The sequence below is a fragment of the Strix uralensis genome, chromosome 1 (assembly GCF_047716275.1).
Source record: "Strix uralensis isolate ZFMK-TIS-50842 chromosome 1, bStrUra1, whole genome shotgun sequence".
Taxonomy (NCBI): Eukaryota; Metazoa; Chordata; class Aves; order Strigiformes; family Strigidae; genus Strix; species Strix uralensis.
Genome location: NC_133972.1, coordinates 131772446 through 131799505, shown reverse-complemented (window position 1 = coordinate 131799505; position 27060 = coordinate 131772446). Strand labels below are relative to the sequence as shown.

At 36.9% G+C, this 27060-nt stretch overlaps 1 protein-coding gene across 1 annotated transcript in view; it reads right to left on the bottom strand.

Moving 5' to 3' along the window:
* RP1 (RP1 axonemal microtubule associated) overlaps positions 1-27060 on the bottom strand; it is a 179564-nt gene that overhangs the window by 75050 nt on the left and 77454 nt on the right. Inside the window, exons 25-31 of the mRNA XM_074881345.1 lie at positions 25416-25641; positions 15513-15667; positions 14810-14888; positions 11596-11677; positions 9438-9493; positions 9248-9280; positions 3690-3859 (exon numbers count right to left, since the gene is read on the bottom strand). Of these exons, the coding sequence (XP_074737446.1) occupies positions 3690-3859; positions 9248-9280; positions 9438-9493; positions 11596-11677; positions 14810-14888; positions 15513-15667; positions 25416-25641 (801 nt within the window). The remainder of the gene's footprint in view (positions 1-3689; positions 3860-9247; positions 9281-9437; positions 9494-11595; positions 11678-14809; positions 14889-15512; positions 15668-25415; positions 25642-27060) is intronic.

The following is a 27060-nucleotide window of genomic DNA, read 5'->3' as shown; positions in this document are numbered from 1 at the left end:
ACTGCCTGCAGATTTTCTTTCTTGCAGATGGACCCCATGATTGTATCACACAGCTACTATAAATGCCATGCACAACTTATTCCAAAAATGGAGGAACTCTCTGGTTTGGAGTTGCAACATTACAGAACTAGATTATTTTTATATGACAGGGCAAGCTGTACCTCACATTTTACTTTGTCTTCTGCTACACAAATTTGCAATTCTCTGGGCATCTAAATTGTCATAAAGACATGTGTTATAATCCTTGTAGGCAATGCACAGATGAAATATATAAGAAAATAATTTCAGACTACATGACAGGCTATTTAAAAGCCACCATTTTCCCTTTTGTTTCTAGAATCACGATTTCAATTAATTCCATGACTGCCTTTGAACCAGCAAGCACTAGTAATCATACTGTCCATGATCCATGGAATTAAACACCAACTATTTTCAATTCAGTGTATTAGATATTTCCCCCCTTTTCATGGGTTTGTTTTTCCCCCCACAGCTCTGGCCATTAACCTTTCTGTTCAGCTCCACCACTGTAACAGATCATTGCCATTACATCATTCTTGTAATCCTTTTTTGAGCTATTTAATACGATCAGTTTCCCTTTGGAATACGATATCCTATCTCTGACCCCATAATTGGCTTTTCTCTCCATCGATGCCTATTAATTGATGTAACATGACTTTCAAAGCACAGACAGACAAATAATCCATCACAAAGTATACATCCAGTGAATATCCTGGGTTTAAATTTGCAAAATATTTGCAAGAGGACACTTTACTTCATTTTTTATTCATTATTATAATTTCCTAATTAATTTTTCTACATTTATTTCTTCTGAGCAGTTTTATGTAGTACTCAATACTTGAAATCTTAGCTGAGTTGGATGGCATTTGTCATATACTAAACACAATATTTTTTCTATTACATGATTGAAGGACCACAGCTCTTATAATCAAGAGGATGCTCTGGCAAAGCCACTGGGGTTTTGAAGCTCTCAGAGACAGGTAACTGATGAAGATGATTAGAAAATTTCATAAGAGTTTAAATCTTTTCCTTTTTGACTCACGCAGGGCTTCTCCAAAGACATCATGCCTAACATAAGTAAAGCTTTGTAAAATTTACTTTTTGGGTGCACATTTAAATTAAATTCTTTATCACTTCCGTGTTAAAAAAAAAAAAAAAAGCATGAATGATTCTAGTTAGAAAGGTGTGGTCAAAGCATCCTAAAATTCAGCTGAACAGCTTTCTGTCAGGAACGCCAGAAATCATGCTACTTGTTGTTTGGAGCATCATCTCATACTGCAATGTCAGTTAACTTTCATTTTCCCAGTTATTTTTTAATGTGTTTGTTCATTGGAGATGGCATGGTTTCTTGCCATGCTATCTTCAATGCTAGAACACTCAGCAGATTCAATAACATTGACACATCACTTATTTCTTGATTTATTTATTAGAACTAAGGTGTTCTAATTAAATTTATTCTTATTTAAGCAGCTCACCCACTGTACTACAGATGCTTGAGACCACTGAAACCCAACAACTGTACCTGATAGCATGCTGCTATTTTATCTCTTTTAACAATTTGTTCTTTACGCTTGCTACATGCAATTAAACTACACCTGTTCTTTCATAAGAGTTGGTTAGAAAAATTTTGGATCAGATAATCATTCTGAATACGATACACATCTGTGCATACATTTGCGTGAGCACCTGGAAAATCAGGAATTTACATGCCTCCCTGTCCTCAGTGTGCAATAAATGTCTCTCTCAGATCAAAATTAAGTTTACTGTTTCAAAACAATGTGAGCTGCTTATAGCACATAGCCTGTTGTTTTTTTTACTGCACTATATTACTAAGGACATTTGTCTAGGATCAGGATCTTGAGGGGGTTTAAAAGTTCATTTACTCCTGCTTGTTGGAAAGCTGAATTCACAGGTTGTCATCCTTGTGATATCATGCTCATGCCTTCAGCCTGCTGCTACAGTGTGAAAACATGAGCAAAGCTTCTGCATTCTTCTGAATAACCTCAGTAAGAACAAAGAAAGGGAGAGTAAGAAGAAACTGCCTTTATTAGCTGAACGACCTAGAGAATATATGAAGATATTTATGGAGATATCCATGAAACTTCAAATGCTCCTTTATATCAGACCCCCTATTCTGATTTTCTTAGAACACCACAAAAACTGTAAAACACTGTAAGCAATGTGGCAAAAAGAAAAAATTTCATGCACAGTAAGCAATGTTCAAATAGTATTAATTTCCTCATACAAAGCAACAAGAACAAGGACACAAAAAGTTAAGGCACTAACCCAAAGACAATCCAAAATATGAACAATCATCTAGAAAGCCATTGGGGTGGAAGCCCAGTACAATGGATATGGTACTATGGTGCCTGGGATAGTAGACTATGAGGAACAACCACGGCTGACACATAACAATACTAATTTCTCCTAGCATGGTACTCAGTCATTGAAATTAGGCAATCCGAACAAGGAATACATGCCATTTGGGAAATTACTGCCAAATTTGATATAGCAGAGGTCTGCTTTATAGAATGATGTTTGCCAAAATTCAGCCATCTGGTGTGGTTGCTCCATACATTGATTCTGTTTCTATTGACATTTTCCTTTTATGTCAATGGCTTAGGAAGGTCCTTTTGTTGCTTGGTGTGTTTCCTGTCTGTTTTCTGGTAAGCAACTGCTTTCTTGTCTTTAACAAGTGCCACTTCTCTTCTCATTTACTCCTCGTAAAGTTCCTAAATTGCTTTAGCTTGTTATTTAAATTAAAAATTCAGCTTGGATCAGGTCATTATGATGAAGCTTTGACAACATTTTCTAAATGTATTTTTGCCATTGTTTTCAGAATGTTTATTGCAGCCACTGAGTAGTATTTCTGAGCTTTATAAAACTGTCTTGAATTGCAAACGGTTTCTCTCATCTAACTGGCTAGAAGCTACACATCATGCCAACCAACAGAATTTGCAGTGACAGCCTAGAAAGCCAGGACAGAATTTGAACATTAAAAAGATGTCTCAGATGAAACCTCTCAAAGCAGCAAGATGTGTGTCAGATGTACAGGTAGTCAGGTCTGTGTTAGGGTTGATTTTAATACTGGCATGTATATGCTATTGCTTCAGGGTTCATCGCACTTTGATATGCGTGAATGCATTCTCCTGTGATTTATGATTATCCAGAAAAATCCTCCGCCTGCTGTCCTGAGAGATGGAACTACTTTGGGGGAGAGTGGAGACTGCTTTACAGAGACTGAAATAAAGGAAAGAAAATCCAAGTTATGTCCTCTGGGAATACTGCCCAATCCTTAATTTTCTGCATTTGCTAATAAATTTTATATTGCCTTTTGTATAAACTGCAACTCAGGAATCTTTAGAGAATTAGAAAAAATGCAAGATGAGCTGCTGGATGCAGTAAATTACACAAAAGAGACCATTTTTCTCCATGATACATACCCTTGAAGGCACTGAAAATTCAGAGAACACTGCAGATGGCTGTAGTAGAACAGGACTACCAGCAGAAGACAACCCAAGATCTAAAGTTATATCATTCCATCTTTGTAAATAAATATGTCATTTGTACCAGCCAAACTAGCATTCCATATATATATATATATATCTATCTTTTGGCTAGAGAGGAATGTCATGATAAGCTCTGTGTAGCACTGTACATTTATGACTTACAATGAATTCATCTGTTGCTCTGGGTAGAAAGCACACATATCCTGGGTTTTGTGGAGAAAGCAGAAGCTCATCACTTTTGCCCTTTGAGCCATAAATCACAAGGGTCCTTTTACACTCTTGTGGCTCTGGGGAATCTCCATCTGTTTTAACCTGCACTCTCCACTGTTTTGCTAAACAAAATAAAAACATCACATTTTTAATATCAGTGACAGGGAGTAATGGATGTTTTTGTTATTATTACAACAGTGAATTTAAAGATGACTATGAACTTACACCACGCCTTATAAAAATATACTATCATTCCTTCTCTTGAAGATAAATATAACTTCAATAAGACTTGCTAAATACAACTGTTGAAGTGAGTACACAAGCAAAAATTAACACCAAGGAAGCAGGAAAAGGATAATTAGGCTAGGTTTTTGCATTTTTATAACAAATCAGTTGCTTTAATTGCAGTAATTCATTTATTAAATTTCAGTTCTTAAAGTGTTCATATGTAACATGAAAAAGAAATCTAACACTCTGAAAGACTTGTACGTGATCCATTTGTAAGAACTGCTGGCTATTACACAAGTTAAACAAAGAAACTTAAACCTATTTTCTCAGATTTTTCTAAGCTTCATGTTCAGTTTGCTCCTTTGTCAGATCAGATCATTCATTAGGGTTGAATGCAAAATGTAGGGAACTTCAAAGAGGTGTTTGCACTGGCCTCAGATCATGACTTGGGCCTTTCAGAGATTCCTTTTTGGTAGGTGACCTGTACTCATAACAAAGTTTGAAGTCCCGAATGCAACCGGGAAGCTACAGAGAACCATTTCAGGTGTGGAAATAATCCTGTGTCTTAGATTGACAGTATAGATTAGAAAATTACCAAACTGCTTGAAAGTAAGTCTTCCGCTGAATTCAACTTAATTATTTGTAGAAAAGACACTTGATCCTGCATGGCAAAAGGAACGTAACAGTGGAAGAATATCAAAAGCCTATGTTTAGACTGTGACCAATAGTGTGATAATATGATAATTTGCTAATGGGATTAATATAAAAGAGAACTATTTCATGATTGAGTGTAAGCCTACAATGCAATGTGTTGACAAAATAAATTTTAGAATAGTTTAGTTCAAAAAAAAATTGGATGTGATTCTTTTTCTTAGAGTACCGTGTTCTTTTTTCATACCTTTTGCTTTCCTCCACCTGCTTGGAGATGGAGACTGGGTGAAAACCTGGTCTGGCTTTCTTGATTTATAATTTTCCCCTGTTTTTCACAGTTTTCTTTATCTAATTCTGGTTTTCCCCTTACTATAGAAGCTGTTTCTGTATTACATATGACTGTTCCCTGACTCTTCTGGGCTCAGCCATAAAACAGCAGGCAATACACATCTCACAGTCAGTCTGCTGAGTAACACACTAGCTGAAAGGATCCTTCCATCTGAACTCTTTTTTTGAGGTCATCTCCAGGAATGAGTCAGATGTAGTATGTGGAAGATCCACACTTTGCCTAATGAGGATCTTTTGTTGTTTGATATATGTGCCAGCTTTGAATTTTATCTCCTTGTGCCAGGTTGGCATGTGGTACCCCTCAGGGTATCACACTTGGTGAAGTCAAGCATCGTTTGAGCTTCTGCTACTCCTGAGCACTCCGAGGGGTTTATGAGCAGCTTCAAATTTTTACAAAGACTCCTAGTATAGCCCTGAACCTCTTATCCTCTCCAACCATGCCCCATTTTGAAGGCTGTCCCAGGAACACAGCAGAGAGGAAATTAAGATAATTTTGCATTACTGTGTTTCCCAGGTGAGCTTGTTTTTCCTCTTTGTAATATCCCTCTCCTTCAGGAGAGAGCAAGCCCCAGGTTAAGAGAAAGCATGGATGCATAACTGCCTGTTCCTTGCTCAAAGAGGCAGCATGTTTAGAGAATGTACTTCAGGCAAGCTGATTTATTTTAATTAATATCCATGATTGTGTTTGTAATTATTATTTCAGAAGAAAGGCTAAGACACCAGTTGGGAGTTTTCCAGGAAATAAATCAGTGGTTAACAGATTTAAGGCCTCTTAGCATCTGTGACTGCTTGTTCTCCTACATTTACTTTTAATGCTTCTACAATTTGGTAACTGAGCTAACCCAGACTGACTGCGTTTTTTCTCAGTTCAGCAAATTCATTTAACCTGCTCATGCCAGAATAAGAGAAAAATCTTTCGTCTAATATTATATTCACTTAGACAGCTACTTGATAAGGATGGCTACACCAGACAGGAAACTGATGCCAAATACCTGTTGTGTTCAGTGATTTCTATATCTCTTTTCAGGATATTCTGAGGTTCTGGAAATCAGATAGCTGCACTTGAGTAGGTTGTCTTCTGTGTTTCATATGCATGGCTACATTAAAAATGAGACTTTTCCCTGATACTACTGAACATTCTCACTTTGCTAGATGTAGAAACAGGTTGCTTACTTCCTGGAGATTGTAGAAATTTGTGTTGCCTTGAGGCAGAGCAGTCGGTCTGCTTATTTTATTTTCTTAGGAAATTCAGCCTCCACCTGGCAATATATACTGTCATTGCTCTTTAGAAGCAGGACCAATCCATTTACAATTTGGAGATTCTGTGATTATTCTCACTCCATTAGCAAGTACTTGCAAGGTAGGGAATAATTTAAAAACAAAATAAGTCATGGGAGAACTTACTGAATATTTTCTCTTTTTTTATGAACTTTTTATACACCTTAATACCAACAACCGTGCACAACACAAGAGCTAACCTAGAAATAACTCTTAACTGAACTTTGGTCATCATGAACCATATTTTATTCACTACCCACAAAAGCCCACAATACCACAGAGCACCCCACAGGAATTACATTACTGGAACCCAGCTCCTTTTAACTGAATTCAGCGTGGACAACATTGGAATATACTATGTCTTGTCTCCTTGCTTTGAGAGAAAATTCTTTACAATGTGCCGTTATGATACTCCACCTATTTTGAGGCAGAAAAGGAAAAGAAATAGAGAAAATAGAAGGACAAAGTAGTAAAATTTCCCTAAAATGTAGGAAACTATTAGAGAGTGACATAAAGCCCCATTCTCCCTCAAAACTTCATAATTTGAGAGCTGAGAGCAGCTACCTGCCTTCTCTACCAGGGCAATATGCCTTGTCTTTTTATCTTGCATCAAACATACAAGGTGGAATCAAGAGAATACAACAAATCTATTTCTATGCCTGATTTTCCAAAGCTTCTCTGTAATCTACAGATGTAGAAAGGTTGCTGAGAAAACTTGATATGGGCACACTGCATTTTGGCAGAATCCATAGCTAACAGTAGTATTCACAGGGATCTAGGATTTATGCTTCATTAAAGCTGGCATAATGCCAGCCTGGCTGAAGAAGGACCAGGAGCCCTCAGGTAACCTGCTTAGCAATGATGACTTTCAAACTCTCTTGTTTGGCTAGGTGGTTGAACAGGTAACTAGCCTTATCCAAAGACGGTAAGATTTCTGACATTCAGAGTGACTTATAAAGTGTTTTGTTTTGTAACCTTTGCTTTAGACCTGACCTAAGCACATTGATCTTACCCTGAAAACCACCAAAATAACACTGAATTATTCCAATCAGCTTTTTATGACTTTCTCTGAAGCCCACTTGCAGACTGCAGCTCATATAGAATATGACACATGAACGCATAAAACACGGGCTCCCTAACATCAACACTACTGCTTGCTATTCAGTAAGTGTATGTTATATGGAAAGTTTTCACTTCCACTGTGAATGGGACTGTTTATCGCTACTATCTGCTTTACCATGTGAAATCTTCACTGCTACAGCTGCTGGGAGAATTTAAGGCAATTACTTTTTCTTCCAAGACTCCGCATCTCTGGAATTTTCTCTTATCAGCTCTAACCCTGGTACTGTGTCATGATGGATTGACACAGAACTGAGTACAAGGCACCTTTCCAAACCTCTTGTGATTGTTAACTTCCTATAAAAGTCAGTCTTTTCACATGCAAGGTGTATGAGATAACCAGTACGACAACACAAATTAAACTGTGAACAATCCTGAAATCAGTCCTGCTCATCATCTTTTTTACATAAGGCATAAAAGCACAATCTCTCACCTATCTCAGTTCCTCACTGCAATGAGCCCCTGGGTAAAGAAAAGATGGCTAAAGAGCAATTCAGGCTAAGCTGATGCATAGCTAATTGGCAGAATACGTCCTAAAAATGTTCTTCTCCTTTATACCTTCATTATTCAGAACCTCCGATTTTGGCCTAAGAAATCATCACACACTCTTTGGGTCTTCCTGGACATCTTAACAGTGTGAACGTTTTACAAACTGATTAAGAATAAGCCACTCCTTTCCCCTCATAATCAATATATTATGTCTAACTGTTCTTGACATGCACAGGTTCTAGCAGTCTGTGCATCTGTGCCTGCTTATTATAGCATAATAAAGAATAAAGCTGCACTGGAAAAACCTCAGATTAGTAGTAAAATATAGTCTATTTTCTGAACATAAGGTGAAATAGATGTTATGGCTGCATCTCTGAACTGTGCGCTTAGCAGAATGCAGAATTCAATTCCAAGTCACTCTTGTGAAAATCAAATTTCTCTGTGGGAAAGCCTTTACTTACCTGAGTTAATCAGTCTCCTTTTGTCAAAGTTATGTTGCCATGGAGCAATAAAGCTGTTGGCTAAACTGTTTGATTGAATGCAAATGATTTAATTTTCATTGAAACTGGAATTAGATTGAGAGATCAGGACTCATCCTACAGTAGGCAAGTCACTGTTCTCAGACAAATGTAAATGTTACTTTTTTTACTTTAGTTTCTTCCATACAGTTCCAAGACACAGTTGCACAGAATTCACGTTTACAGTTAAATGTTCATAAAGATACTTGTGTCAGTCTGTTTCTCTTTTCTGGTTAGGGAGAAACACAGAGATGGTATCTCAAATTTTAACACTTGGGAGGTACTACTGTTATTACAGTGATGATGCTGTCTTTGTAGGCATAAAACCAGAAAGCTGGGTGTGTAATTTTTTGTGAAAATATTTTTATTAATTCAAACAGATTTAGTCAACTGAATGCATATACTACATTTAGCTTCACTAACAGATTTGGAGTTTAAGCCTGCATTATTTCTGGCTACTTTGGGAATACCCGCATGGATTTTGACCAGAAAATGCTTCCACTGACACTTCACAACACATTTTTCAACTTGTTGATGTTTGCTAAGGGACCCGTCCCCGTGTATTAAATGACAGTGACATTGGGATAAACAAAACAACACTTGAATGTTTTCTCAGAGAAATTCCTGGCTGATTTCAGGACAGAATAGTAGAAATATGAAGAAACCCAGAAACGGTTTATGAGCAGCATGCTTTTCTCAATTACTTATAAAGGCCTAGTCCTTTCTGTAGACTATTGCTAGCCAAATTATTTTCATTTGCTCTCACAGTTGATAGTTTACATATACAATGAGGTCACTTGCTCACATACTCATCATTTAATACTGATTTGCAGGTTAAATTCAAACAGCAAAAACAATAGTGTAGAAAACAACTCCTACCTTTAAGGAATGCCTTCATTGAACTGCCATCCTCTAAAATATGAATGGGAAAAAAAAATATATGAGCAAACTTTATTATCACTTTTCTTCTTAAGTTATGATCTTATTCAGAAGGATTCTTTAATAATAACTAGGCATTAAGTATATACTATATTATTATAACACAGATTTTCTTTAACAAAATACTTACTATTGGCAATTAGCTCCCTCTCAGTTTTCCCATCATCTTGATATTCATCCAACCATCTTTCATTGCAAAAACAAAAATAATAATAAAAATTATCAGTAAATTACAAGTAATCTGACAATTACCGTCTCACACCAATAGTATTTTTCTATACTTTTTTATCAAATTATGCCTTGAAACTACTTCCTAGATCAAATTTTCTTTTATACATTCATCATAGTCAGCCTTATTCATATTAGGAGAATTTGGCTCACTCTGCTCCAGGCAAATAGGAATTTTCATGGTAGCTATATGAAGTACTATAGTACTATATAAAGTACATTATATGAAATACTAAGTATTTACAAGATCAGAGCCTTAACTGTACATTTGGGGAGGTTATATAACCTGCAGTGGTTAGTTATATTCATTGTACTTGAAATTATATATAACACCTGCAGGTCTGGAAGTTTCTAAAGCTTCTGTAGGTCTGCAGCATTTAACTGAACTTCTCTTTTTACTTTCCTTTTCTTTTATACTGATGAATTTAAGGGGCTTTCCTGCAATATCATTTCACTACAAACATACATCCATACACCTTCAGTTGATCTCCCTTGCTGATACAACCGTATACAGCCTTTAACAATCTCACTTATTTAAAAATAAATACGTGCACACTATCAGCTTCTATTCTATTGAATCCATGTTGATGTTGCATTTGTTTAAACCCAAGATTCCATAATATATTTCACTTCCTGTATGTAACAAAACACTATGAATAAATCTCTTATGCATGAAGTCTGAACTCCACTGTATTTCAACTATTGTTGCAATGAATAGCCTGATTAACTTTTGTGACCTATCTCCTCATTCTCTCCTAAGAAACGAAAGATCACTAGCAGTTTCTAAAAACAGAAAGCAAACTTTGACATATTGGCAGCACACATATACTGCAGGCAAACAATGACAGAACTCCTCTAGTTCTATATATAATGTCTCTAATCTTTTTCTAAGAGTTTAACAATTTCCTTTTGACAAGGCAGTTTTCTAGAGAGCCCAGTGTCTTTATTAAGTATCCCACCCTTTAGAGGAGTATCATAAAATCTCCTTGAAATTAAGGAAACAATTCTCTCATTCACCTACTCTTCCAATAACCATATTTAATGCACACCAAACCAATTAAAAAGCCTAATAGCCAAAAAAGAAAACTAAACCAGAAACCCAATCATCGGAATAATAGTTCTGAGAGGAGTAAATGATCATTTTATATCTCAATAGTTTTTTTGTAAACAGGTAGGATACCTAGAGAAGGAGAGCTGTCTTTACTGAACCCCTAAAGATTTTCAAGACTTTAAGGCACAGTTTCCAAAATAACATGAAAACTATTTCAGGCACGTAACCCAAACTCATAAATTCTGGAAACCGCATACTACAGAATATAATTATATGGATCCAAATTACAATTCTTCAAATTATTTCTCTTGTATTAAATATACTTATATATAAATAACACACACAAATCTTTAATCTATTGGCTTATTTTATTTTTTTTTATAGCTGTATGATTCAACCCAATGACTGCTAAAAGTTCAGGTTGCGGTTGTCTCAGATGATAAGAGAATTTGGAAGAATAGGCTGTTTAGTAATTGCTGTAACTGAGAGAGTTGAGCATTTTTGAATTCTACCCATGGTAGCAAAATTCTAGACCTAGTAAGACAGACAAGTAGTGATTTACTAAATGAAATAAAATATTGTAGCTCTCCTTTAGGAGAAAAGTTGAAGATCTTTCCAAAGATTTCCAGTATGTATACAAGGTTTTCAGTGATCGAGAAAGAGAAACTGACCAGATCTTTACACATAATACCTCTGAAAAGATTGAGAACTGAAAGCTCATTTATTTTCATGTGGTCTTTGAATAATTTAGATTAAAAAAAGATCACTGCACCTTTCATCCTATGCAACATTCGGTTTGGGGATTCTTTGCATTAGGCTATGACCCCCTCCTATACCAATACAGCAACTTTGTTCTTTGTCTTCAATGGCAAAATTTTGCATCCCTTGTATATTGAAAAACTCTGGAGCATTGCTCATACATCTAGGTTGTTTGCACATGCTTGTTCTGCAATTTTTCCCTCAGGTTGACGGCAATGTAACAAATTATTTTTCTCCATGTATGACATACCTATTACAAGGAAATACAACCTCCTGATCTTCCCTTCTTTCTTTATGTTTGATGACAATCTTATCCAGAAACCATCCATTGCCTGTGTTGAAATGACAAAAGTGTATCATGAGAAATAATGCTCTTTTTTTAAATAAATTTAAAGAAAAAAGCCAAGATTATCTTTTTCCAGCAGAAACACAGGTCATATTAAAACAGAGTTTAGCTAAATAAATAAGATATATTAACAGAATGGAAGTTTTATTATTCTGTGTCTCTTGCAAGAGGTACAATGTTAATTCTTCTCTGCCTTACTCTGTTTTAATTTTAAGAGGGGTAGGGTTTTTTTCCTTGGAGACAAGTATATGCATACATCTGTGAACTGCCAACACCATTCACATCCCAGCCTACATCTTTTGATTCCTTGTGATCAGGCACAAGGATGTTGGGTTAAATCAGTTTATGCAGTTAACAGAGATCTGTGTGAAAGATGGGAATTTTGATCCTTGGTGAATGAAGTTATTATTATATATACAAGAATATTAATTAACAAATCATTAAGACTACTGCTGTCATTTGCAAATGGAGTGGGACTGCAGCCTTGGAGGGGCTTTGTATGTCTAGGTGCCAGTAACTGGGAAAACTGAGGACCCAAGGATCCAGGGCCAGCAACTGACTGAGTGTCTAAGGCCAGCTACTGGAGGCCTTATACACGCATACTGTATATATATGCATATATTTGTCATTAATGGACTGTCATTCTGATCAGCTGGAGAGTGTAACAGGATAAAGCCATTGTTCCTGTTTGTGTATGTGCATGTGCTGAATTCCTGTGTTGATTTGAATGGCCAGCCACGTGCATATAGATATGTGTTTTATAAACGTGTTTGTGTGTTTGCCTACTGGGAACACATACTCAGCCTTGTTAACTAGTGGGATCAGCAGGCATGGAGCTGTGCAGCCTCACTTCTGTTGGGCTACTGAACTCATCCTCTCCCTAACAGCAGTAACCACTGCCACATCCATGGTGATCTCTTAGATCACTTCCAGTAGCCATCCTAGAGACTGGTACAGTTCTCCTGCGAAGCCCTTTTCAAATACCCTGTTCTCACTATGTCTACACCACTCACAACTTGTCATATTGCTTACGAGGTTTTGCCTGACTCATATGATGATTTATCAGCACGTTGTAGCAAAACATCATGAGGGATGTTTTGGTCAGAAGCAGACAACTGTTCTATTTCTTCTCATGCTCTGCTTCCCTGGCTGCATCTGAGTCTGTAAGTCCCTAGAATACAGCAGTCTCTGTCCCATAGGGAGAGCTTGCCCAGGCAGTGCATGGAGTAAAATGGCATTTCCCCTTCAAGACTTCAGGCCCAGGGCACATTAGGACACTCTGCAAGCTTCTTCTGCCACCCTCCTATACCTCAGATGTGCTTTCATTGGAAGGAATCTACTAGCCTGGCCAAGATTTGCCATCAGACAGGTCACTTTGAAACAGGCCAAAAAAGATGAAAGGTGCTGCTCGTGTAAATGTACAGGTATGTGTGGAAGGTTTCTGTGAAGGAGAAGGTTCTTTCAGCAGATAAGACATACCATCTAGTGACTCACACCTGCCCAATGCCAAAACCCTGGTATCTATGGCAAAATTCCATTTCTTTCCTCATTCACAGTGGCTGTAGGAGAAAAACTGTGCCCTACAGTCTAGGACTCCCAAAGAAAGCATATGTTCCATGATCCTTTCAAGACAGTCTCCAAATCAAGACTAAAGACCTTCTGCCATATCAGTCAGGCAAGTGATATAATTAGAAAAAAGGGCAGCCCCAACTCTAAAGGAACCCTCTTTCCTTCCTCTAAAACCCCAAAAGATTGGGTCTCTTGATGGCCTCTCTCCTGACTCACCATCCTTTTCCATCTCTCAATTCCCCTGGTCACCTCAGGCCAGGCTCCTCTGGGGCTAGTTTTGGATACAGTTCAAAAGAGGTCTGTGAGATCTGCCTGTTCTGAGTAAAATGAACAATCATCTTAATTACAAAGGCATAAATTTTGTTATAGATAGAATTCAATCCATTGTCCTATTTAGATAATCCTCCAAAAAACACAGAATTTGAACTCCATTGTCAAAGAGCAGATTAAGATAGCTGAGTCCGGTTGCAGATTTGTAATGCTGATCCTGTGATACAGCTATGCTGCCTATTAAAGGAGAGATGAGAGAAGAAAGCATGGTACAGTGTCTTGGGGAAAAGAGTGAAGGTAGGCTCCACCACACTGCCTTCTGTGTTATGTCTTGGCCTACCAGGACATGAAACTCTCAGGTATGCAATCATCCATATTGCTGAAGGCAGCAAACTCTAGAGAACTACAAAGATACAAGAATCAAGCTGACACCCCATACCAAGGCTGCACTAATAAAGCTACTTCTGTAATAGTCACAAGTCTGCTCAGAGCCTTAGACAGTACAGACAGTCAGCAAGATGGGTGTTGCCTGGGGCCATTTCAGAACAGAGTAGGGTAAAAGTGCTTTTCTAATCCGGTAACAGTGTGGCCCTGAACTGCTTTAAAAATCCTTCTCTTCACTTAGCTTCTTCCTAGCTACTAATCTGCAAACATATTTGCAGTATTTACATCTTCAGTGCTATCTAGCTAGCTTTCTCTTCATTGACATCATTCCAGAGATGTACACCTCAAGGGCCTGTACCAAAAATGCATCTCATCACAAAATTCTCCTTTTTTCTGAAAAACCTACAAGCTGAATGCAATGTCACTCACTAGTGCAGCTCCGCATTGAATTTCACAAATCAAATAAATAACCAGATCTTCTACCATTGTCCAAAACAGCAGGGACATCGTGCTATAGCTACTCAAAATTTGTTTGGTAGTAAAGCAGGTGCTGAATATCTTTCATTCTGTTCTGCCAGTCTTCACTCTTTCCTAATGAAGGATTATTTTACTTGCATGAGCAACGTTTTCATGAGTTTTCTATATGCAAATAAATAGTGCTTTCTTATAAATAAACTTAAAAACAGAGTGGAATGACAGTATTTGACATTAAACTCATGTCCTTTTTGCTGTCCGTTATCATTGTTTTTCACCATCCCATCACAGTGTGCGGGAAGACTTTTTATCACTGCAAGACCTTCTGTCACATTTTGTATGAAGGATGCAATATAAATGAAGTACATTGTGTTTAAAAAGGACTTGAAAACAGATTGGTCTCTAGGAAGTTAAATCCTACCTGGACCAGCTCCATCATGGCTAATCAGAACTTTCTCCAAGTCTCCCAGTGAGACAGCCTTTATGCAGAAAATATCCATCTGTGGAACCATACAAGGAAAATGATAAAGGTCTTGAACACAGCTATTGCTTTGACTAAACCCCTAGAATAGGGTTTTTTTTTATTTTTTAGAACGAATAAAGGTGTCTTATATTGGTCCTGCCAGTCAGTGAGGATCTTTTAAAACTCTCTAAGGTGAATTACACCTTAGAATTACTCCACAGAGACAGCACTCAATTCCTGTGGCATGACACAATGATCGATTGCAAAGAATTATTTGGTCATCTCTACATTACATTTTTTAGCCCTATCTGCCTCACCAAGACTGGAAAGCATACTTGGGAATAAGGATTTAGAACCTAATTCTAAAATTCACAGTGATCTATTCAGGAGAACAAAAATGTTATTGTTACCATTTTATCTATATGTACAATATAATTAACCAAGAGTATTCAAATTATACTATCTAATGCTCTCATTAAATGATTGATCCAGCAGATAAAAATATGATGTAACTCTGTAATTTTGAGTTAATAAAATACATGAGAAAATGGTAAACTAAGTGAATAAAATTTGTAAATAAAAATATATTTACACTTGAAGAAACAGTTTGCCAGCCATAATTTACTCTTATTGATCAGAAGAAGCATCGTTTTTACTTCACCTGTCCATGTCGAAATTTTACGTTATTATTCTTAGATCTATGGAGCTTCCTTTTGCCAGCATCTCCTCTTGTCCCAAAGAGGTTGATGTAAACATTAGAATCTGTTTCAGCACCAAGTTTAGCACCCGTGTATACATGGACCTCATACACCAACACTAGAAGAATAAAAAGTTTGATATTATCCTTGTAGTTTGCACATGATTCAAAAGCTTTTCCATGAAAATTTCGCCAGAAGACTCTACCAACTTTCAAGATTGGAAGTGGCAACAGCTATCCATGCATTTGTCACTTCACCTCACATACAAAGGTGGGCAAGCAGATGAATGAGCTCCTTCATCTATAAAAAGCAGACACTCAACTTGATTTTGAAGGTTTCAACATTTATTACTAGTGGATGCTTACACATTTAAAAACAGCTCTCAGTTAAAATATACCTACAACTTTTTAATGCCTTTCCTTCTATTATAGACCAAAGTATTACACACAAAAAATATACACTTATCTTCAAAGAATTCTGGAATATAATTCAGAGTTAATGTATTAACATATTTTGCAACACACTACTATCTTTCTAATTATCCAGATATGCAAACTTCTTTTTTAAAAAAAATTATTCATAGTAATCACATACTATTATATTTCATTTCAGTTTTCCTTATTATGACTTTATAAAAAAATTTCCTGTTTACATCGTCATGGCAATTTTTCCATGCGGTGTTTCTATTCTAGTCACAGCTGGCCATTTCTGCAGCTATGTAGTAGATCACGGAGGAGATTACTGTTTCATTAATGGGTAATTTTAATACTTCTTGGGAGTGAAGAAAGGTAGCAGAAACCCTAACAAACACAATTAAACACTACTTTTAAGAAGAAACTAAGATGAAAACAGAAAATGGTCACAAAATGCTTGAAACTAGACAATATTCTACAAAAACTAATTAAAATACTATTACTCTTAACCCACAACATAGCTAGTAGAATCTGACATTCCCATAAATTTTTAATTCACTGGACCTCAAGGCAGCTTATAAAACTCAAATATCATGTCATCTGCCATCATTAAAGAATAGATATTTCTGATTCCCAGTGGAGAAGCTAAAAAAGTAGAAAAATAATACTGCAGGGGAAATAATACTTAAGGGAAAAAAATAGCCCCACATATATTAAAAGATAGGAAGGAAATGTTGATGGATAGACTGTATGCTTAACCAAATAAGGATATTTCTTTTCATCTGTATGAAATTATCCTAAACTGGCAAAGACAGTGTCTTCAACTCTTTATTATGACTATGACTCAAAATAGGAGGGGTGTCCCTTGATCAGTTTTATTATTTTCTGTAACTCCTAGCATTCATTGCAGCTCTCACATCTATGCATTAGTGTACCAACATAGCCTGTGACATATAATTGATCTCAATAATACACACAGAATGTCCAAAATTTGTCAGAGCCTTATAAAAACTTGTTTCAAGGCTTTTAGTGTAAAAACATGATGTTAAAACAAATGATACATTTGAATGGCCATTAACAAAGATAAATAGTCCTGATAATTAGCATAATTGAGTTATATATCCAAATGACATTTTATATCATAACTCTTAGTATAATCATAACTGTGTTCAGATCAGCAGCAGGAGAATATAAGACAAACAAAAAACTGGCCAAAGGACAGAGGATAAGGGGTGACAGCAAATTATGAAAGGAAACATGCAACAAAGCAAAGAGCCACTGATCATGAAGGGGCAAAATCTTTCAGAGTGTGGAAGGAGAGAAGTCATGTTTCCAAAAGAAAACCTAACAATTATATTCTGTGACCATGCATTTGAATAATATGGCTGGACTACCCATGGAGCAAGATGCTGCAGATTAGTAACAGCAGGGACATATCAACATGAAGTCTGCTCCACGCTTTTACATTCTTACTTACATTCTCAGTTTTGAAAAAGCAAAATGTCTGTGGGAGCTAAGGAAAGGGTATAGACTGTTTATGTTACGACTGTTTATATACAAAGACAGGTATCTGTATTACTTACACCTACAAGTAATTTCCATGATCAAAACTGCAAAATTTAATTAACTACAAGCACAATTGTAAAGCATATTCAGACTTTTTCAGAAGCCCTTTAACAATAAATAATTACAAGAAGAAAATAGAAACAAGTTCTTTCATTTCTGGAGGGAGACCAAGCCAAATGGATTAAGCACAGGACACACCACAACAGAATGAGAGATAATTATAACACAACACAAAGATATTAACAGACAAATAAACTACAGTTCCTTTTCTAGCACTGTGCATCTCTCTGGTAACCAGAGAGATGATAAAGATCTAATCAAATACAGCTTTTTATTGCTACGAGCCTAAACAAATCAGTCTGAAGTAGAAAGCATGCACATGTTGAAATGTAAAGAACTGGAAAATATTTTCCATAGCTCCTCATGTCTATACATCTTTCACCATCTGGAAAATGTTAGGTCTGGCATTTATTTAGGCTACACATTCTGCATTATTTATAAAGGAACCTTCTTAACAAAAAGACTAGTTTGTGCTTTAAATTTTTGTCCAAATTAACAGTTCAGGCTGTTATATTAGGATAGTAAATGGAATGTTCATTTCCCTTAATTTGAGTATATGTTACAATGCATTTTATAGGAAACATACAAAAAATTAAGCAAGAAAAATATTCTCCAAACCATGCTGTACATGCCTACTTAGAACATGCCACTATGGGGAAACGCTTGGACATTCATATAAACATTCACTGAATAGACTGTGGAGGTTAAGACTTTTCTGTACAAATGGAAACCAAGGCACAGACCCACTTCAGTGGATGCAATTTTTTCAAACTTTGTCAAACAGCTCCTCTGGATTGCAGAACAGCTGTGAAAGGTGCTAGTGTTAATGGCTCCTGAGCTATAGATTGCTTAAATATAAGAACAAGAAGGGTGATGCCACTCTGTAATAGATAAGACAAGGTGCACCAGTAGTTTGATAAGCACAGGGGACAGATACAATCAAATCTGGAGAACGAACCTACCAGTTGAACATACTGCTGAGACAGCAAGACTCAAGATATGTGAAATTTGCCTGTTCATAACTTTCTGTATATTGTTCACGAAACAGTTTTTTGTGTATAGAGTAAAATAAAAAGCCCCAAGAAAATATGTTCAGCCTCTGTGACTCTTGTTTAATTTCCTTTGAGAAACTGAACTACTCTAGGGGTCCAACTGCTGCTGCATCTGAAATGGAGACCTACATCACTGCAGTAAGAAAAAGCCATCCCAGAACTCTGAGAATTAGAACTCTATGGTCCAATCCTCTATTCTGTAGTAGTAATTTCATTTCACTATACACTGATTTAGTGAAACTATACCAGCTGAAAACTCAGGTAACAAAGCAGAGAGGTAGGCCTATAGGCAAAAAAAAAAAAAAAAGGAAAGAAAAAGTTGAAAATTATATCATAAAAACAACCACTCAACAGAAGTCAGGAAATACTGTTTTGGCATTATGAGGGACCTGTTAAGTGAGCATGAGATGTGAGCATCTAGGCATCTGTCTAATGTGGGGCACTTCAAAGTAATAGAAGAAACATCTTGAAAAACACAGTAACTTTGGTAAAATATATAAGAGGATTAATTAACACAGAATAGCAGGAAACAGTCTCAGCTAGTACTCACTAAAAAAGAAAATGACCTTTCAGAAAGTAAGTGATTGAAATCTTCAAATTTCTAACAGGGTAGCTTTAGATAAGCTCTATAATCAAACCAAAAACTTTGTGACATGGATGCATGGATGAAACAGTTGAAAAAAGGGAGGTAAAATGTTTTCTGGCAGAGGTGGGAAGCTTCTAAAAGGCTCCATGAAAGACAGATGTTAAAGCAGTATAATAACTATGTTGAAAAATGACATATCAAATTATATCAAAAATACTATAGGAGTCACTGAGCAGTCAAGTGTACAAGTACCAAATTTATACTTGCTCAGTCCATAAAAATGCTGCTACTGCTACCTCTTGAGATGTTATCATGAGGTTTCAGGTGGGTTTTTTTAGTCCCAACTCCAGCTTCTGTCAACTATTGATAACATGAGAACATGAACTACCTGCAATAAAGGGGAGAGAGAAAGGACGCTTTGTTTCTCTTTTATGAAGAAAAGGTAACCTAAGAGCATACTAAGGGCAACAGAATGCAAGTCAGAGAACCCTTTTTTTCCAGACTTATTCTGGGCACATGAATCAGGTTTTCCAATATACAAAGTTGGTATACTCCTGATCATTCACCAGTGGCAAGAGTTAGTTTGGCCCCAGTCTGCAAGCACAATATATAATTCTCCTTTCCTTCTGAAGATGTGCAGAATTCAGTGACTTATGACATTTTCCGTTGGAAAATATAAGCAGTAAGGAAGCATTGCAGATTGCTTTTCATTAAAGACTAAATTAATATTTTTATGTGTCTTTTATCCTAAAAGAATTAAAGAAGAATTTATTGGTGACAATAAGAAAATTAAAATTTTCACTGCAGAAATATTGGTCATTTTCTTCTGATTTAGATAAACTACTGTCCCGTTGTTAGTTCTTTTCAAAGTAATTCTACTAAGAGAAAAGTACAGTCATTATTTTAAAATTCTGGTTAAGAGCAGAAGAAGTCAAGATAAATATACTTATCACTTATTACTCAAAGTACATGAGATAAGCTTCCTCCACATTACAGCTGTCTGAGCCTAATGACACTGGTGTGCCTATAACAGCACATTAGTTTGAATCAAGAAGCTGAATCCCCTGGTTTGCCCTCCTCCTTTCTGGTTTGCAGCATGGAGTGGTTTCAGAGAAAAAAACTAGATTCTTTTTGGATGAAACTAAATCAGGGGATATGTTCCAGGAACACAATGACGATGATCTTGTCACAAATTGACAGTCAGTCCATGAGAACAGACTAGAACAAGCCCAGAGTAACTTCCCCCTAAATGCACATAATAAGGACATTGGACCCTTAGCTCATTGGATTTTATCATCAACCACTTCACTGCACAAATCCACTCCCATCAGGCTGCTAGTGTAAACAGACAAATTGGCCAAACACAAAACCTAGAGAGATGGTAAATGATATACAACATTAAAGCTGTCAAACTGTTTCTATTCAGTCCTCCCTTAATGATGGCGATCCAAGATATTAGAACAGAATTACACAGTACTGCTCCAGGTTCTGCCTTTTTTCCATATAACATGCCCGCTTGAAGGAAATGGTCATTTTGGTTTGATTTGTTAAATAGCAAGATTGAATCTCTGCCATGTGGTTTTATCACTTGGTATTTACTCCTTCAGTTCCACAAATAGTGTTTGCCATTTTGCCATGACAGAGACTAAAGATACAGATTGGTGCAGTGTTAAGGCTAAAAGGGAACAATTTCTTAATGACTGACAGTGGTTAAGAGGGACTATCTTCCTCAGAAGTGGTGCACATATTATTTGAGAAGACATAAATACAAAACTCTATCAAGTGAAGACATTTCAATTAGAATTACAGTTCTCAGTCTTCTAATCTCCACTATTGCTATTTGGAGTAATATTCTAAAAAATATACATGAATATTCTTCAGAACATGTAAGAAAATTATCGGCTTTGAAGAAACACAGTTACTAATCAATTTTATAATAGGAAAGAGAATCTTGACTACTTACCTACATAGTTGGTGCCTTCTGAGTGATTAAATAGGGATACAAATTTTGTAGAGATAATGCTTGAGTCATTACCATGTGCTTTGGTCATCTTTTGCACTATTTCAGTGACTGGGCACATTCTAACCTTTCTGTATTTGCCTGCACATTAATCTAAGTGGAAAACTAAATCTTTTGAGCTGGATTTTTTCCTGACTCAGCCTCAATATTTGTCTTTTATCTCAAATCAGTACAGTTATTCCTTAATTATGTGAACAAGAACAGGGTAGAATTGCCCATTTATATTCTCATTCTGTTCACATAAACAGAACAGTAAGAAAATTCAACACTTCTTGTATCATGCATCCCTTTAGATCAAAATTTCAGCTATATCTGAAGACAATCCATGTAAGGATGTGTGATGAAGGTCTTCTGCACACTCACAAAGGAGCACAGACAGATGCTGGCAGGGTGGAGTCCAACTAACACCCATCTCTGGCTTCTCCCAGACCCATCACAGGATCCATCAGCCCATCTCCACAAACACAGGGGCACAAGGGCAGGTGGGAACTCATATTAAGGACTCAGAGGAACGAACACCCTCTCCCAGCCCATGCAGGGCTGTCCCAGGAGAGTCTCAGTCCCAGTATCCAGGCATGAAACCCATCAGGATGAGTCAATTCTGGAGTATCTATCGGACTGCTGGAGTTTGCTGCCTAGTCATGTGCAACACAATAGGGGACAGAGGGGAAGAGCATTTTGCGATTGCACAGGACTTATTATGGGACATTTAGGTGAGGAACAAAAGGCAGGGAAAGAGATGGATCTAGGTGATTTGGGCAGGAACAAGTGTGGGAAAACAGAAGGATCAGGGATCAAAAGGTCTGGACACAATTAATAGTTTGCTGGTTAGTATGATTAGCTGTGTCCTGCACCTGATCAGTGCAGTCTGTCCCATCTTGATAATCTGCTTTCTAACTTTTTCTGGGTGAAGGACTCTGTTCTCTCTGTGTGTATGTATGTGTTGATATGGGGTCTGAGTGCCAGCAACTGGACTGGGACCCAGTTGGGGTCCTGCGTGACAGCAACTGGAGAAACTGGAGGGAGTGAAATTGTCAGCGAGTGGAGTGGGACCAGGGGTCAGAGGCCCATGCCTCTGAGTGTGAGACCATATGAGCAGCTGACTGTTGGAGGGACTATGGGAGTCCCAGCCAGCTGCCAGAGAGACCATGGGGTACGGGTGTCTCTAGGGGTGAGACCTGCTGGGGTGTATGTGTGTCTCTAAGGGTGAGACAGCTCTGTGTGTGTGCATGTGTGTGTGAGATGGTCTGTACCAGCAGCTGGAGTGGGACTGGAGCCTCAGGGGCTCATATGCCCAGGTGCCAGGTCCTGGTTGGACCTGGGGCTGTGCAGCTACGGCAGCCTCACCTCCACCAGGCTTGCCAGATCTCATCTGATTCCTTTAACACTCTTATGTTGCCATGACGTTATAAAGCTAAGCCTTCAAAATAAAGCTTCTATATTATTTTCATTGAGTGACACTTCAGATTTAGCCAGTTCAGGACACAAATACTAATTTCCAATACCTATAACCTAGAAAATGGTTGAACAATTTTTCTTTGATTTTGTGCATCACAATGTAACTAGGGGATGAAACCAAATCAACAGCAACAAATAAACAATCCAATACTTGTGAAGTTTAGTAAACTAAAACCATCTAGCACTGCCAGAAAAAAGCAAGACTGGGTGGAAGAATCACATTAAAAAACAGGTTGAAGCAGACCTCCAGGGATAACCCAGTTCAATGGCATGCTCAATTCAGGGACAAATTCAAAGACAGATTGGGTGAAGTTTTTAAAATCTCCAGGGCTGGGAAGTCAAAAGAGAAGATGGAATAGAATGAGAAAAAGAAGCCACAGACCTGGAAAGTCTTGGCAATGGGGGAAAAATAAGAAAAGAAGGGAAGACAAAGGCAGACATACACTGGAGGCATAAGAAACCTGAGTTGTGTGTGAAAATTGAGACTGGTATGCTGGAGAGATTGAAAAAGAACTGAAATCATCACTTGGAGTAGGAGATCAGATTAGTGTCAGCTTTTTGAAGTGGCTGAGGGACAGTCAGAAAAACTAAGGGGATTTACCAAAGTGAGAAATTTGCGTGGAAAATAAGGGATTTCAGAGAGAAAGATAAAGAAAAGCTGACAGAATCAGGAAATAACTTAGGACTTTAAGAAGAGAAGCTAGAAAAAAGAAAGACAAGGAATCAAAAATCAGCTGCAAGGTGTTGGGTCCGTATTGGGTGCATAGTAGAGTTTCGCTGGAGAAACAGAGAAAAAGGATAAAGAAAACATTATTCTTTCTTCTAAGAGAGAACTTGAGTAGTAAAATAAGTGTTAAAGAACAGCAATTTTAAAAAGTGCCTTCTGAGCTTAGTTTATATTTGTTCACTTTGTTTAAACTTTCCAGCACATCACTTTTATAGTTAAGCAAATTTAATACCACTATAAGATACCAGATTGAATTGAAAGTACAGGATATATATTTGTTCTGGTGGAGAAAGTGACTTGATGTAGTTTGTCCAGTACTTGTAAGCAATTAGCTTTTAAATGGGAAATGCAAATGGGTAGCGTTTCATTTGCTCGTTCTTGTGTAACTAAATAGGAAATCCTTGGGAGGCCTTGCGAGTTTATATTGATATTCTATTTAAATGTGCCTAAAATCAATAATTAATTTGTAAAACTTAAAATTTCAGGAAATTTACAAATCCTTTCTAATGTATCTTTTCTTACAAACTTGAGACATATATTTTAATTAAGATAATGTTCCTGCAAAAGCAAGGAAAGATGCAGTAATATAATAAATAAAAAGTAAAAACCATGCTGTTTTAAACATATTCCCAGCCTTTGATAGAACTGACTTGATTTTTTACATACAAGTATATAAATGGATTACACCTACCAGAATATTAGTACTTTTCTATAAATGGGCATTTCAGAGTGCATAATGCAGATCTGAGTTATTGATGTTGAATTAATTGTTCATACAACTAATTGGCTTCTGCACTATTTTTCTATTGCACCAGTATACGACATTTATGTCACTGAAAGAAGTGGCATATGGTACTGTGGTATATGTTAATGATCATAGGGCCTGGTTCATAATCCTCCATCCCAGGTTTTGAAATCTCTCATTGAAGTCACTAAATACTTCACAGAATAATTAACAAAATAAAAAAGATGAGAGGGGAAATGTGAGCTGGCACATATGTGTTTCTCAGTATCTTCTGGTCTCTGTAATAGAGATCGGTAGTCCCCTTTGGCATTAAAATCCATGGAAAACATTCACACATCGCCAGTCTTGATGGTTTTTCAGAGAATTATATTCTTTTGAGTTGAGTCTTTCACTTGTTTGATATTTTCTTCTGAAATGATTTGATTGTCACTAAGTGCATTTTATGTTGAATCACTGATTTCCTTGCAATATTCACTGCTTCATTTTGAATACAGTTTTCCTGAATGATAGCACCTATCTATATAAAACCTACCACTGACAGACAGTATTGTCTATCAGCTGTATCATTGTCATTCTGTAAAGAGAATCCTACAAAAAAAACTCCAACACTGTGCTAAATGATTATGCTGGCTCCCTATTCCTTTGTAGAGGCCCAGGACTTTTTAAATAATAACTTTATATGATGGGCTATTTCCTGCTTCACCTGAAGAGAACAAAGTGCGTCAAAGCTGTACTAAACTTTGAAGTACCAAAGTGCCACCCTGCAGCTAACAATTTCTATATGAATAGCTGTGACTTGAGTCTGATTTGGAAAACACGTGTGTGATGACTCAGATTGTGGATTTCTGGTAAAGAATATTTTATGCAGTACAAGAACAATATCAAACTTGCTAAAAGGAACTCGATGTCACATGACATTACATACCTTGATAATGCCTTGATTTCCTGCCTGATGTTTTGCTCTAAAGAGTAGTATTTGCCAGTGATTTAGGGGCACTCTGAGAGAACAGGAATTTTATAGGGGTAAGATGCCCTGGTCACCACTATTATTCTGATTTGGAGGAGGAAAGGGGTAAAATGATCACTTCCTGCTTCTGTGGAACTAGAAAGTATCTGGATGTATCTGTTTCATGGCTATGCTGGCTTTTGGATGGTCTGCCCTGGAAGAAACATGAAAAGCTGTCATATACTCACAGGATATGGCTAGTGAACACATGATCTAAAATACTGAACACCTACATGGCAAAAGCTCCTTTGCAGGGTTTCTTATTGCCACTTCTCTCCATGTATCACCTTCACCCTTGTCTTCTGCAAGCCAGCACTCTATGGGGAGACAAATCTCTTCATCAGAGAGAGGGCCTACTCTTTCAAGTCTGACTTCCTCCAGGTACCAACTGGGATCATTTCCAGTGTTGTCATGGCCAATGCGGATTTTATACAGCTGCCCAAGATCTCTGAGATTAATCTGTAATGACAAAAAAAAAAATCACAGATTTTAATAAGTTATAATGTTGTCTTTTAGCAATCCTATTACACTGGGTTTGCAAACTAAATGTAGAGTTAACATAACTAGAATAATAGGGTTTTTTAGAAAATGAAGCCTTAATATACAATGAATCCCAGAGCAATCAAGTAAAAGCATATGGAGCAGTCTGCAAGCATAATTTTAATGACTTCAGTACCATATTATTTAAAGTGACTAAAGGGTTCAAACAATTCAGTCTGGTTTTAGATCTCTTGACAGAATCCAGTTTGTAGTGTTATATTGAAAATCTCTATTTCTATAGACAAATACGTTAACAAGCAGAAGTACCTTCAGTCATTGCTGCATAAAATAATATATTTTGCAGTCCATACAGTTACATCAGCAGAGTCCCATTAACAATTCCTACCCTTCTCAGTCTTCTATGGCCCACTTTTCTCTTTGTCTTCTATTTTTATGTGCATTGGTGTCAGGGTTAACTGTTTCTGTAAGTTCTCTATTACAGCACCATGGCTGCAAAAGTAACATTCAGTTTCATATGGAAATAGCCTTTCTGATAGAACTGCAATAGATGGCCATGCAAAAAAGAAAGGATGAGTTCCAGGACTAAAGCATCACTCTGGAAATCAGGAAACTAGATTCTATTCCTGGATCTGCTTTATGCTTCCTGAGAAACATTACATAATTCACAAGTCCTCTTGGCTTCACTTTCTTAACTATACAAGGACAACACTTACATTTTTCTCCCAGCGACACTGCAAAGCTCTCTTCATAAATTTTCAGATCCTCAGAAGAAGACACAAGTCCAGTATTCTGCACTTTTTTCTAAAATTTTCTGTTCGTTTTGGGTTAGTTGCTATTTTTCCATAACTCAACTGACAGATCAAAAATTATCAATTTTTATCTGATGTGGCTTACATCAACCACGTATAGAACATAAATAAGACCTAAACCCCTGCAGATGTAACAAGGGCATGAAAACACAGATATCTCATTGAGGTAAAAGAATCTAGATGTCACAAACATCAGATATACTGCTCTTCTTAGGGATTGCCTATTAAAGAGGTCTTCTGAGAAATGCCAACCTCACACTGTTCCCAGCAAAAAATTTTACAAAACACTTGAATCATCATTTACAGTTCACTTATTGGTTGACTGTGAAACTCCTGCTGTGTCAACCAATTTGCACCAAATTCTGTGATAAGTTCTAAAGGGGATGGACTTCATACAGACCCTGCTTATGTGAGAGACTGGCATCACTTATTAACCTTAACAATATCATTGTGAGTACAATGATAGTAGTAATTCTATTCTCCTTGTGGTATTTTTCTTCACTGTTAGAGGCAATAATATCAACACTCATTATATTTTATAGTATCAGTACCAATACATATTGAAAAA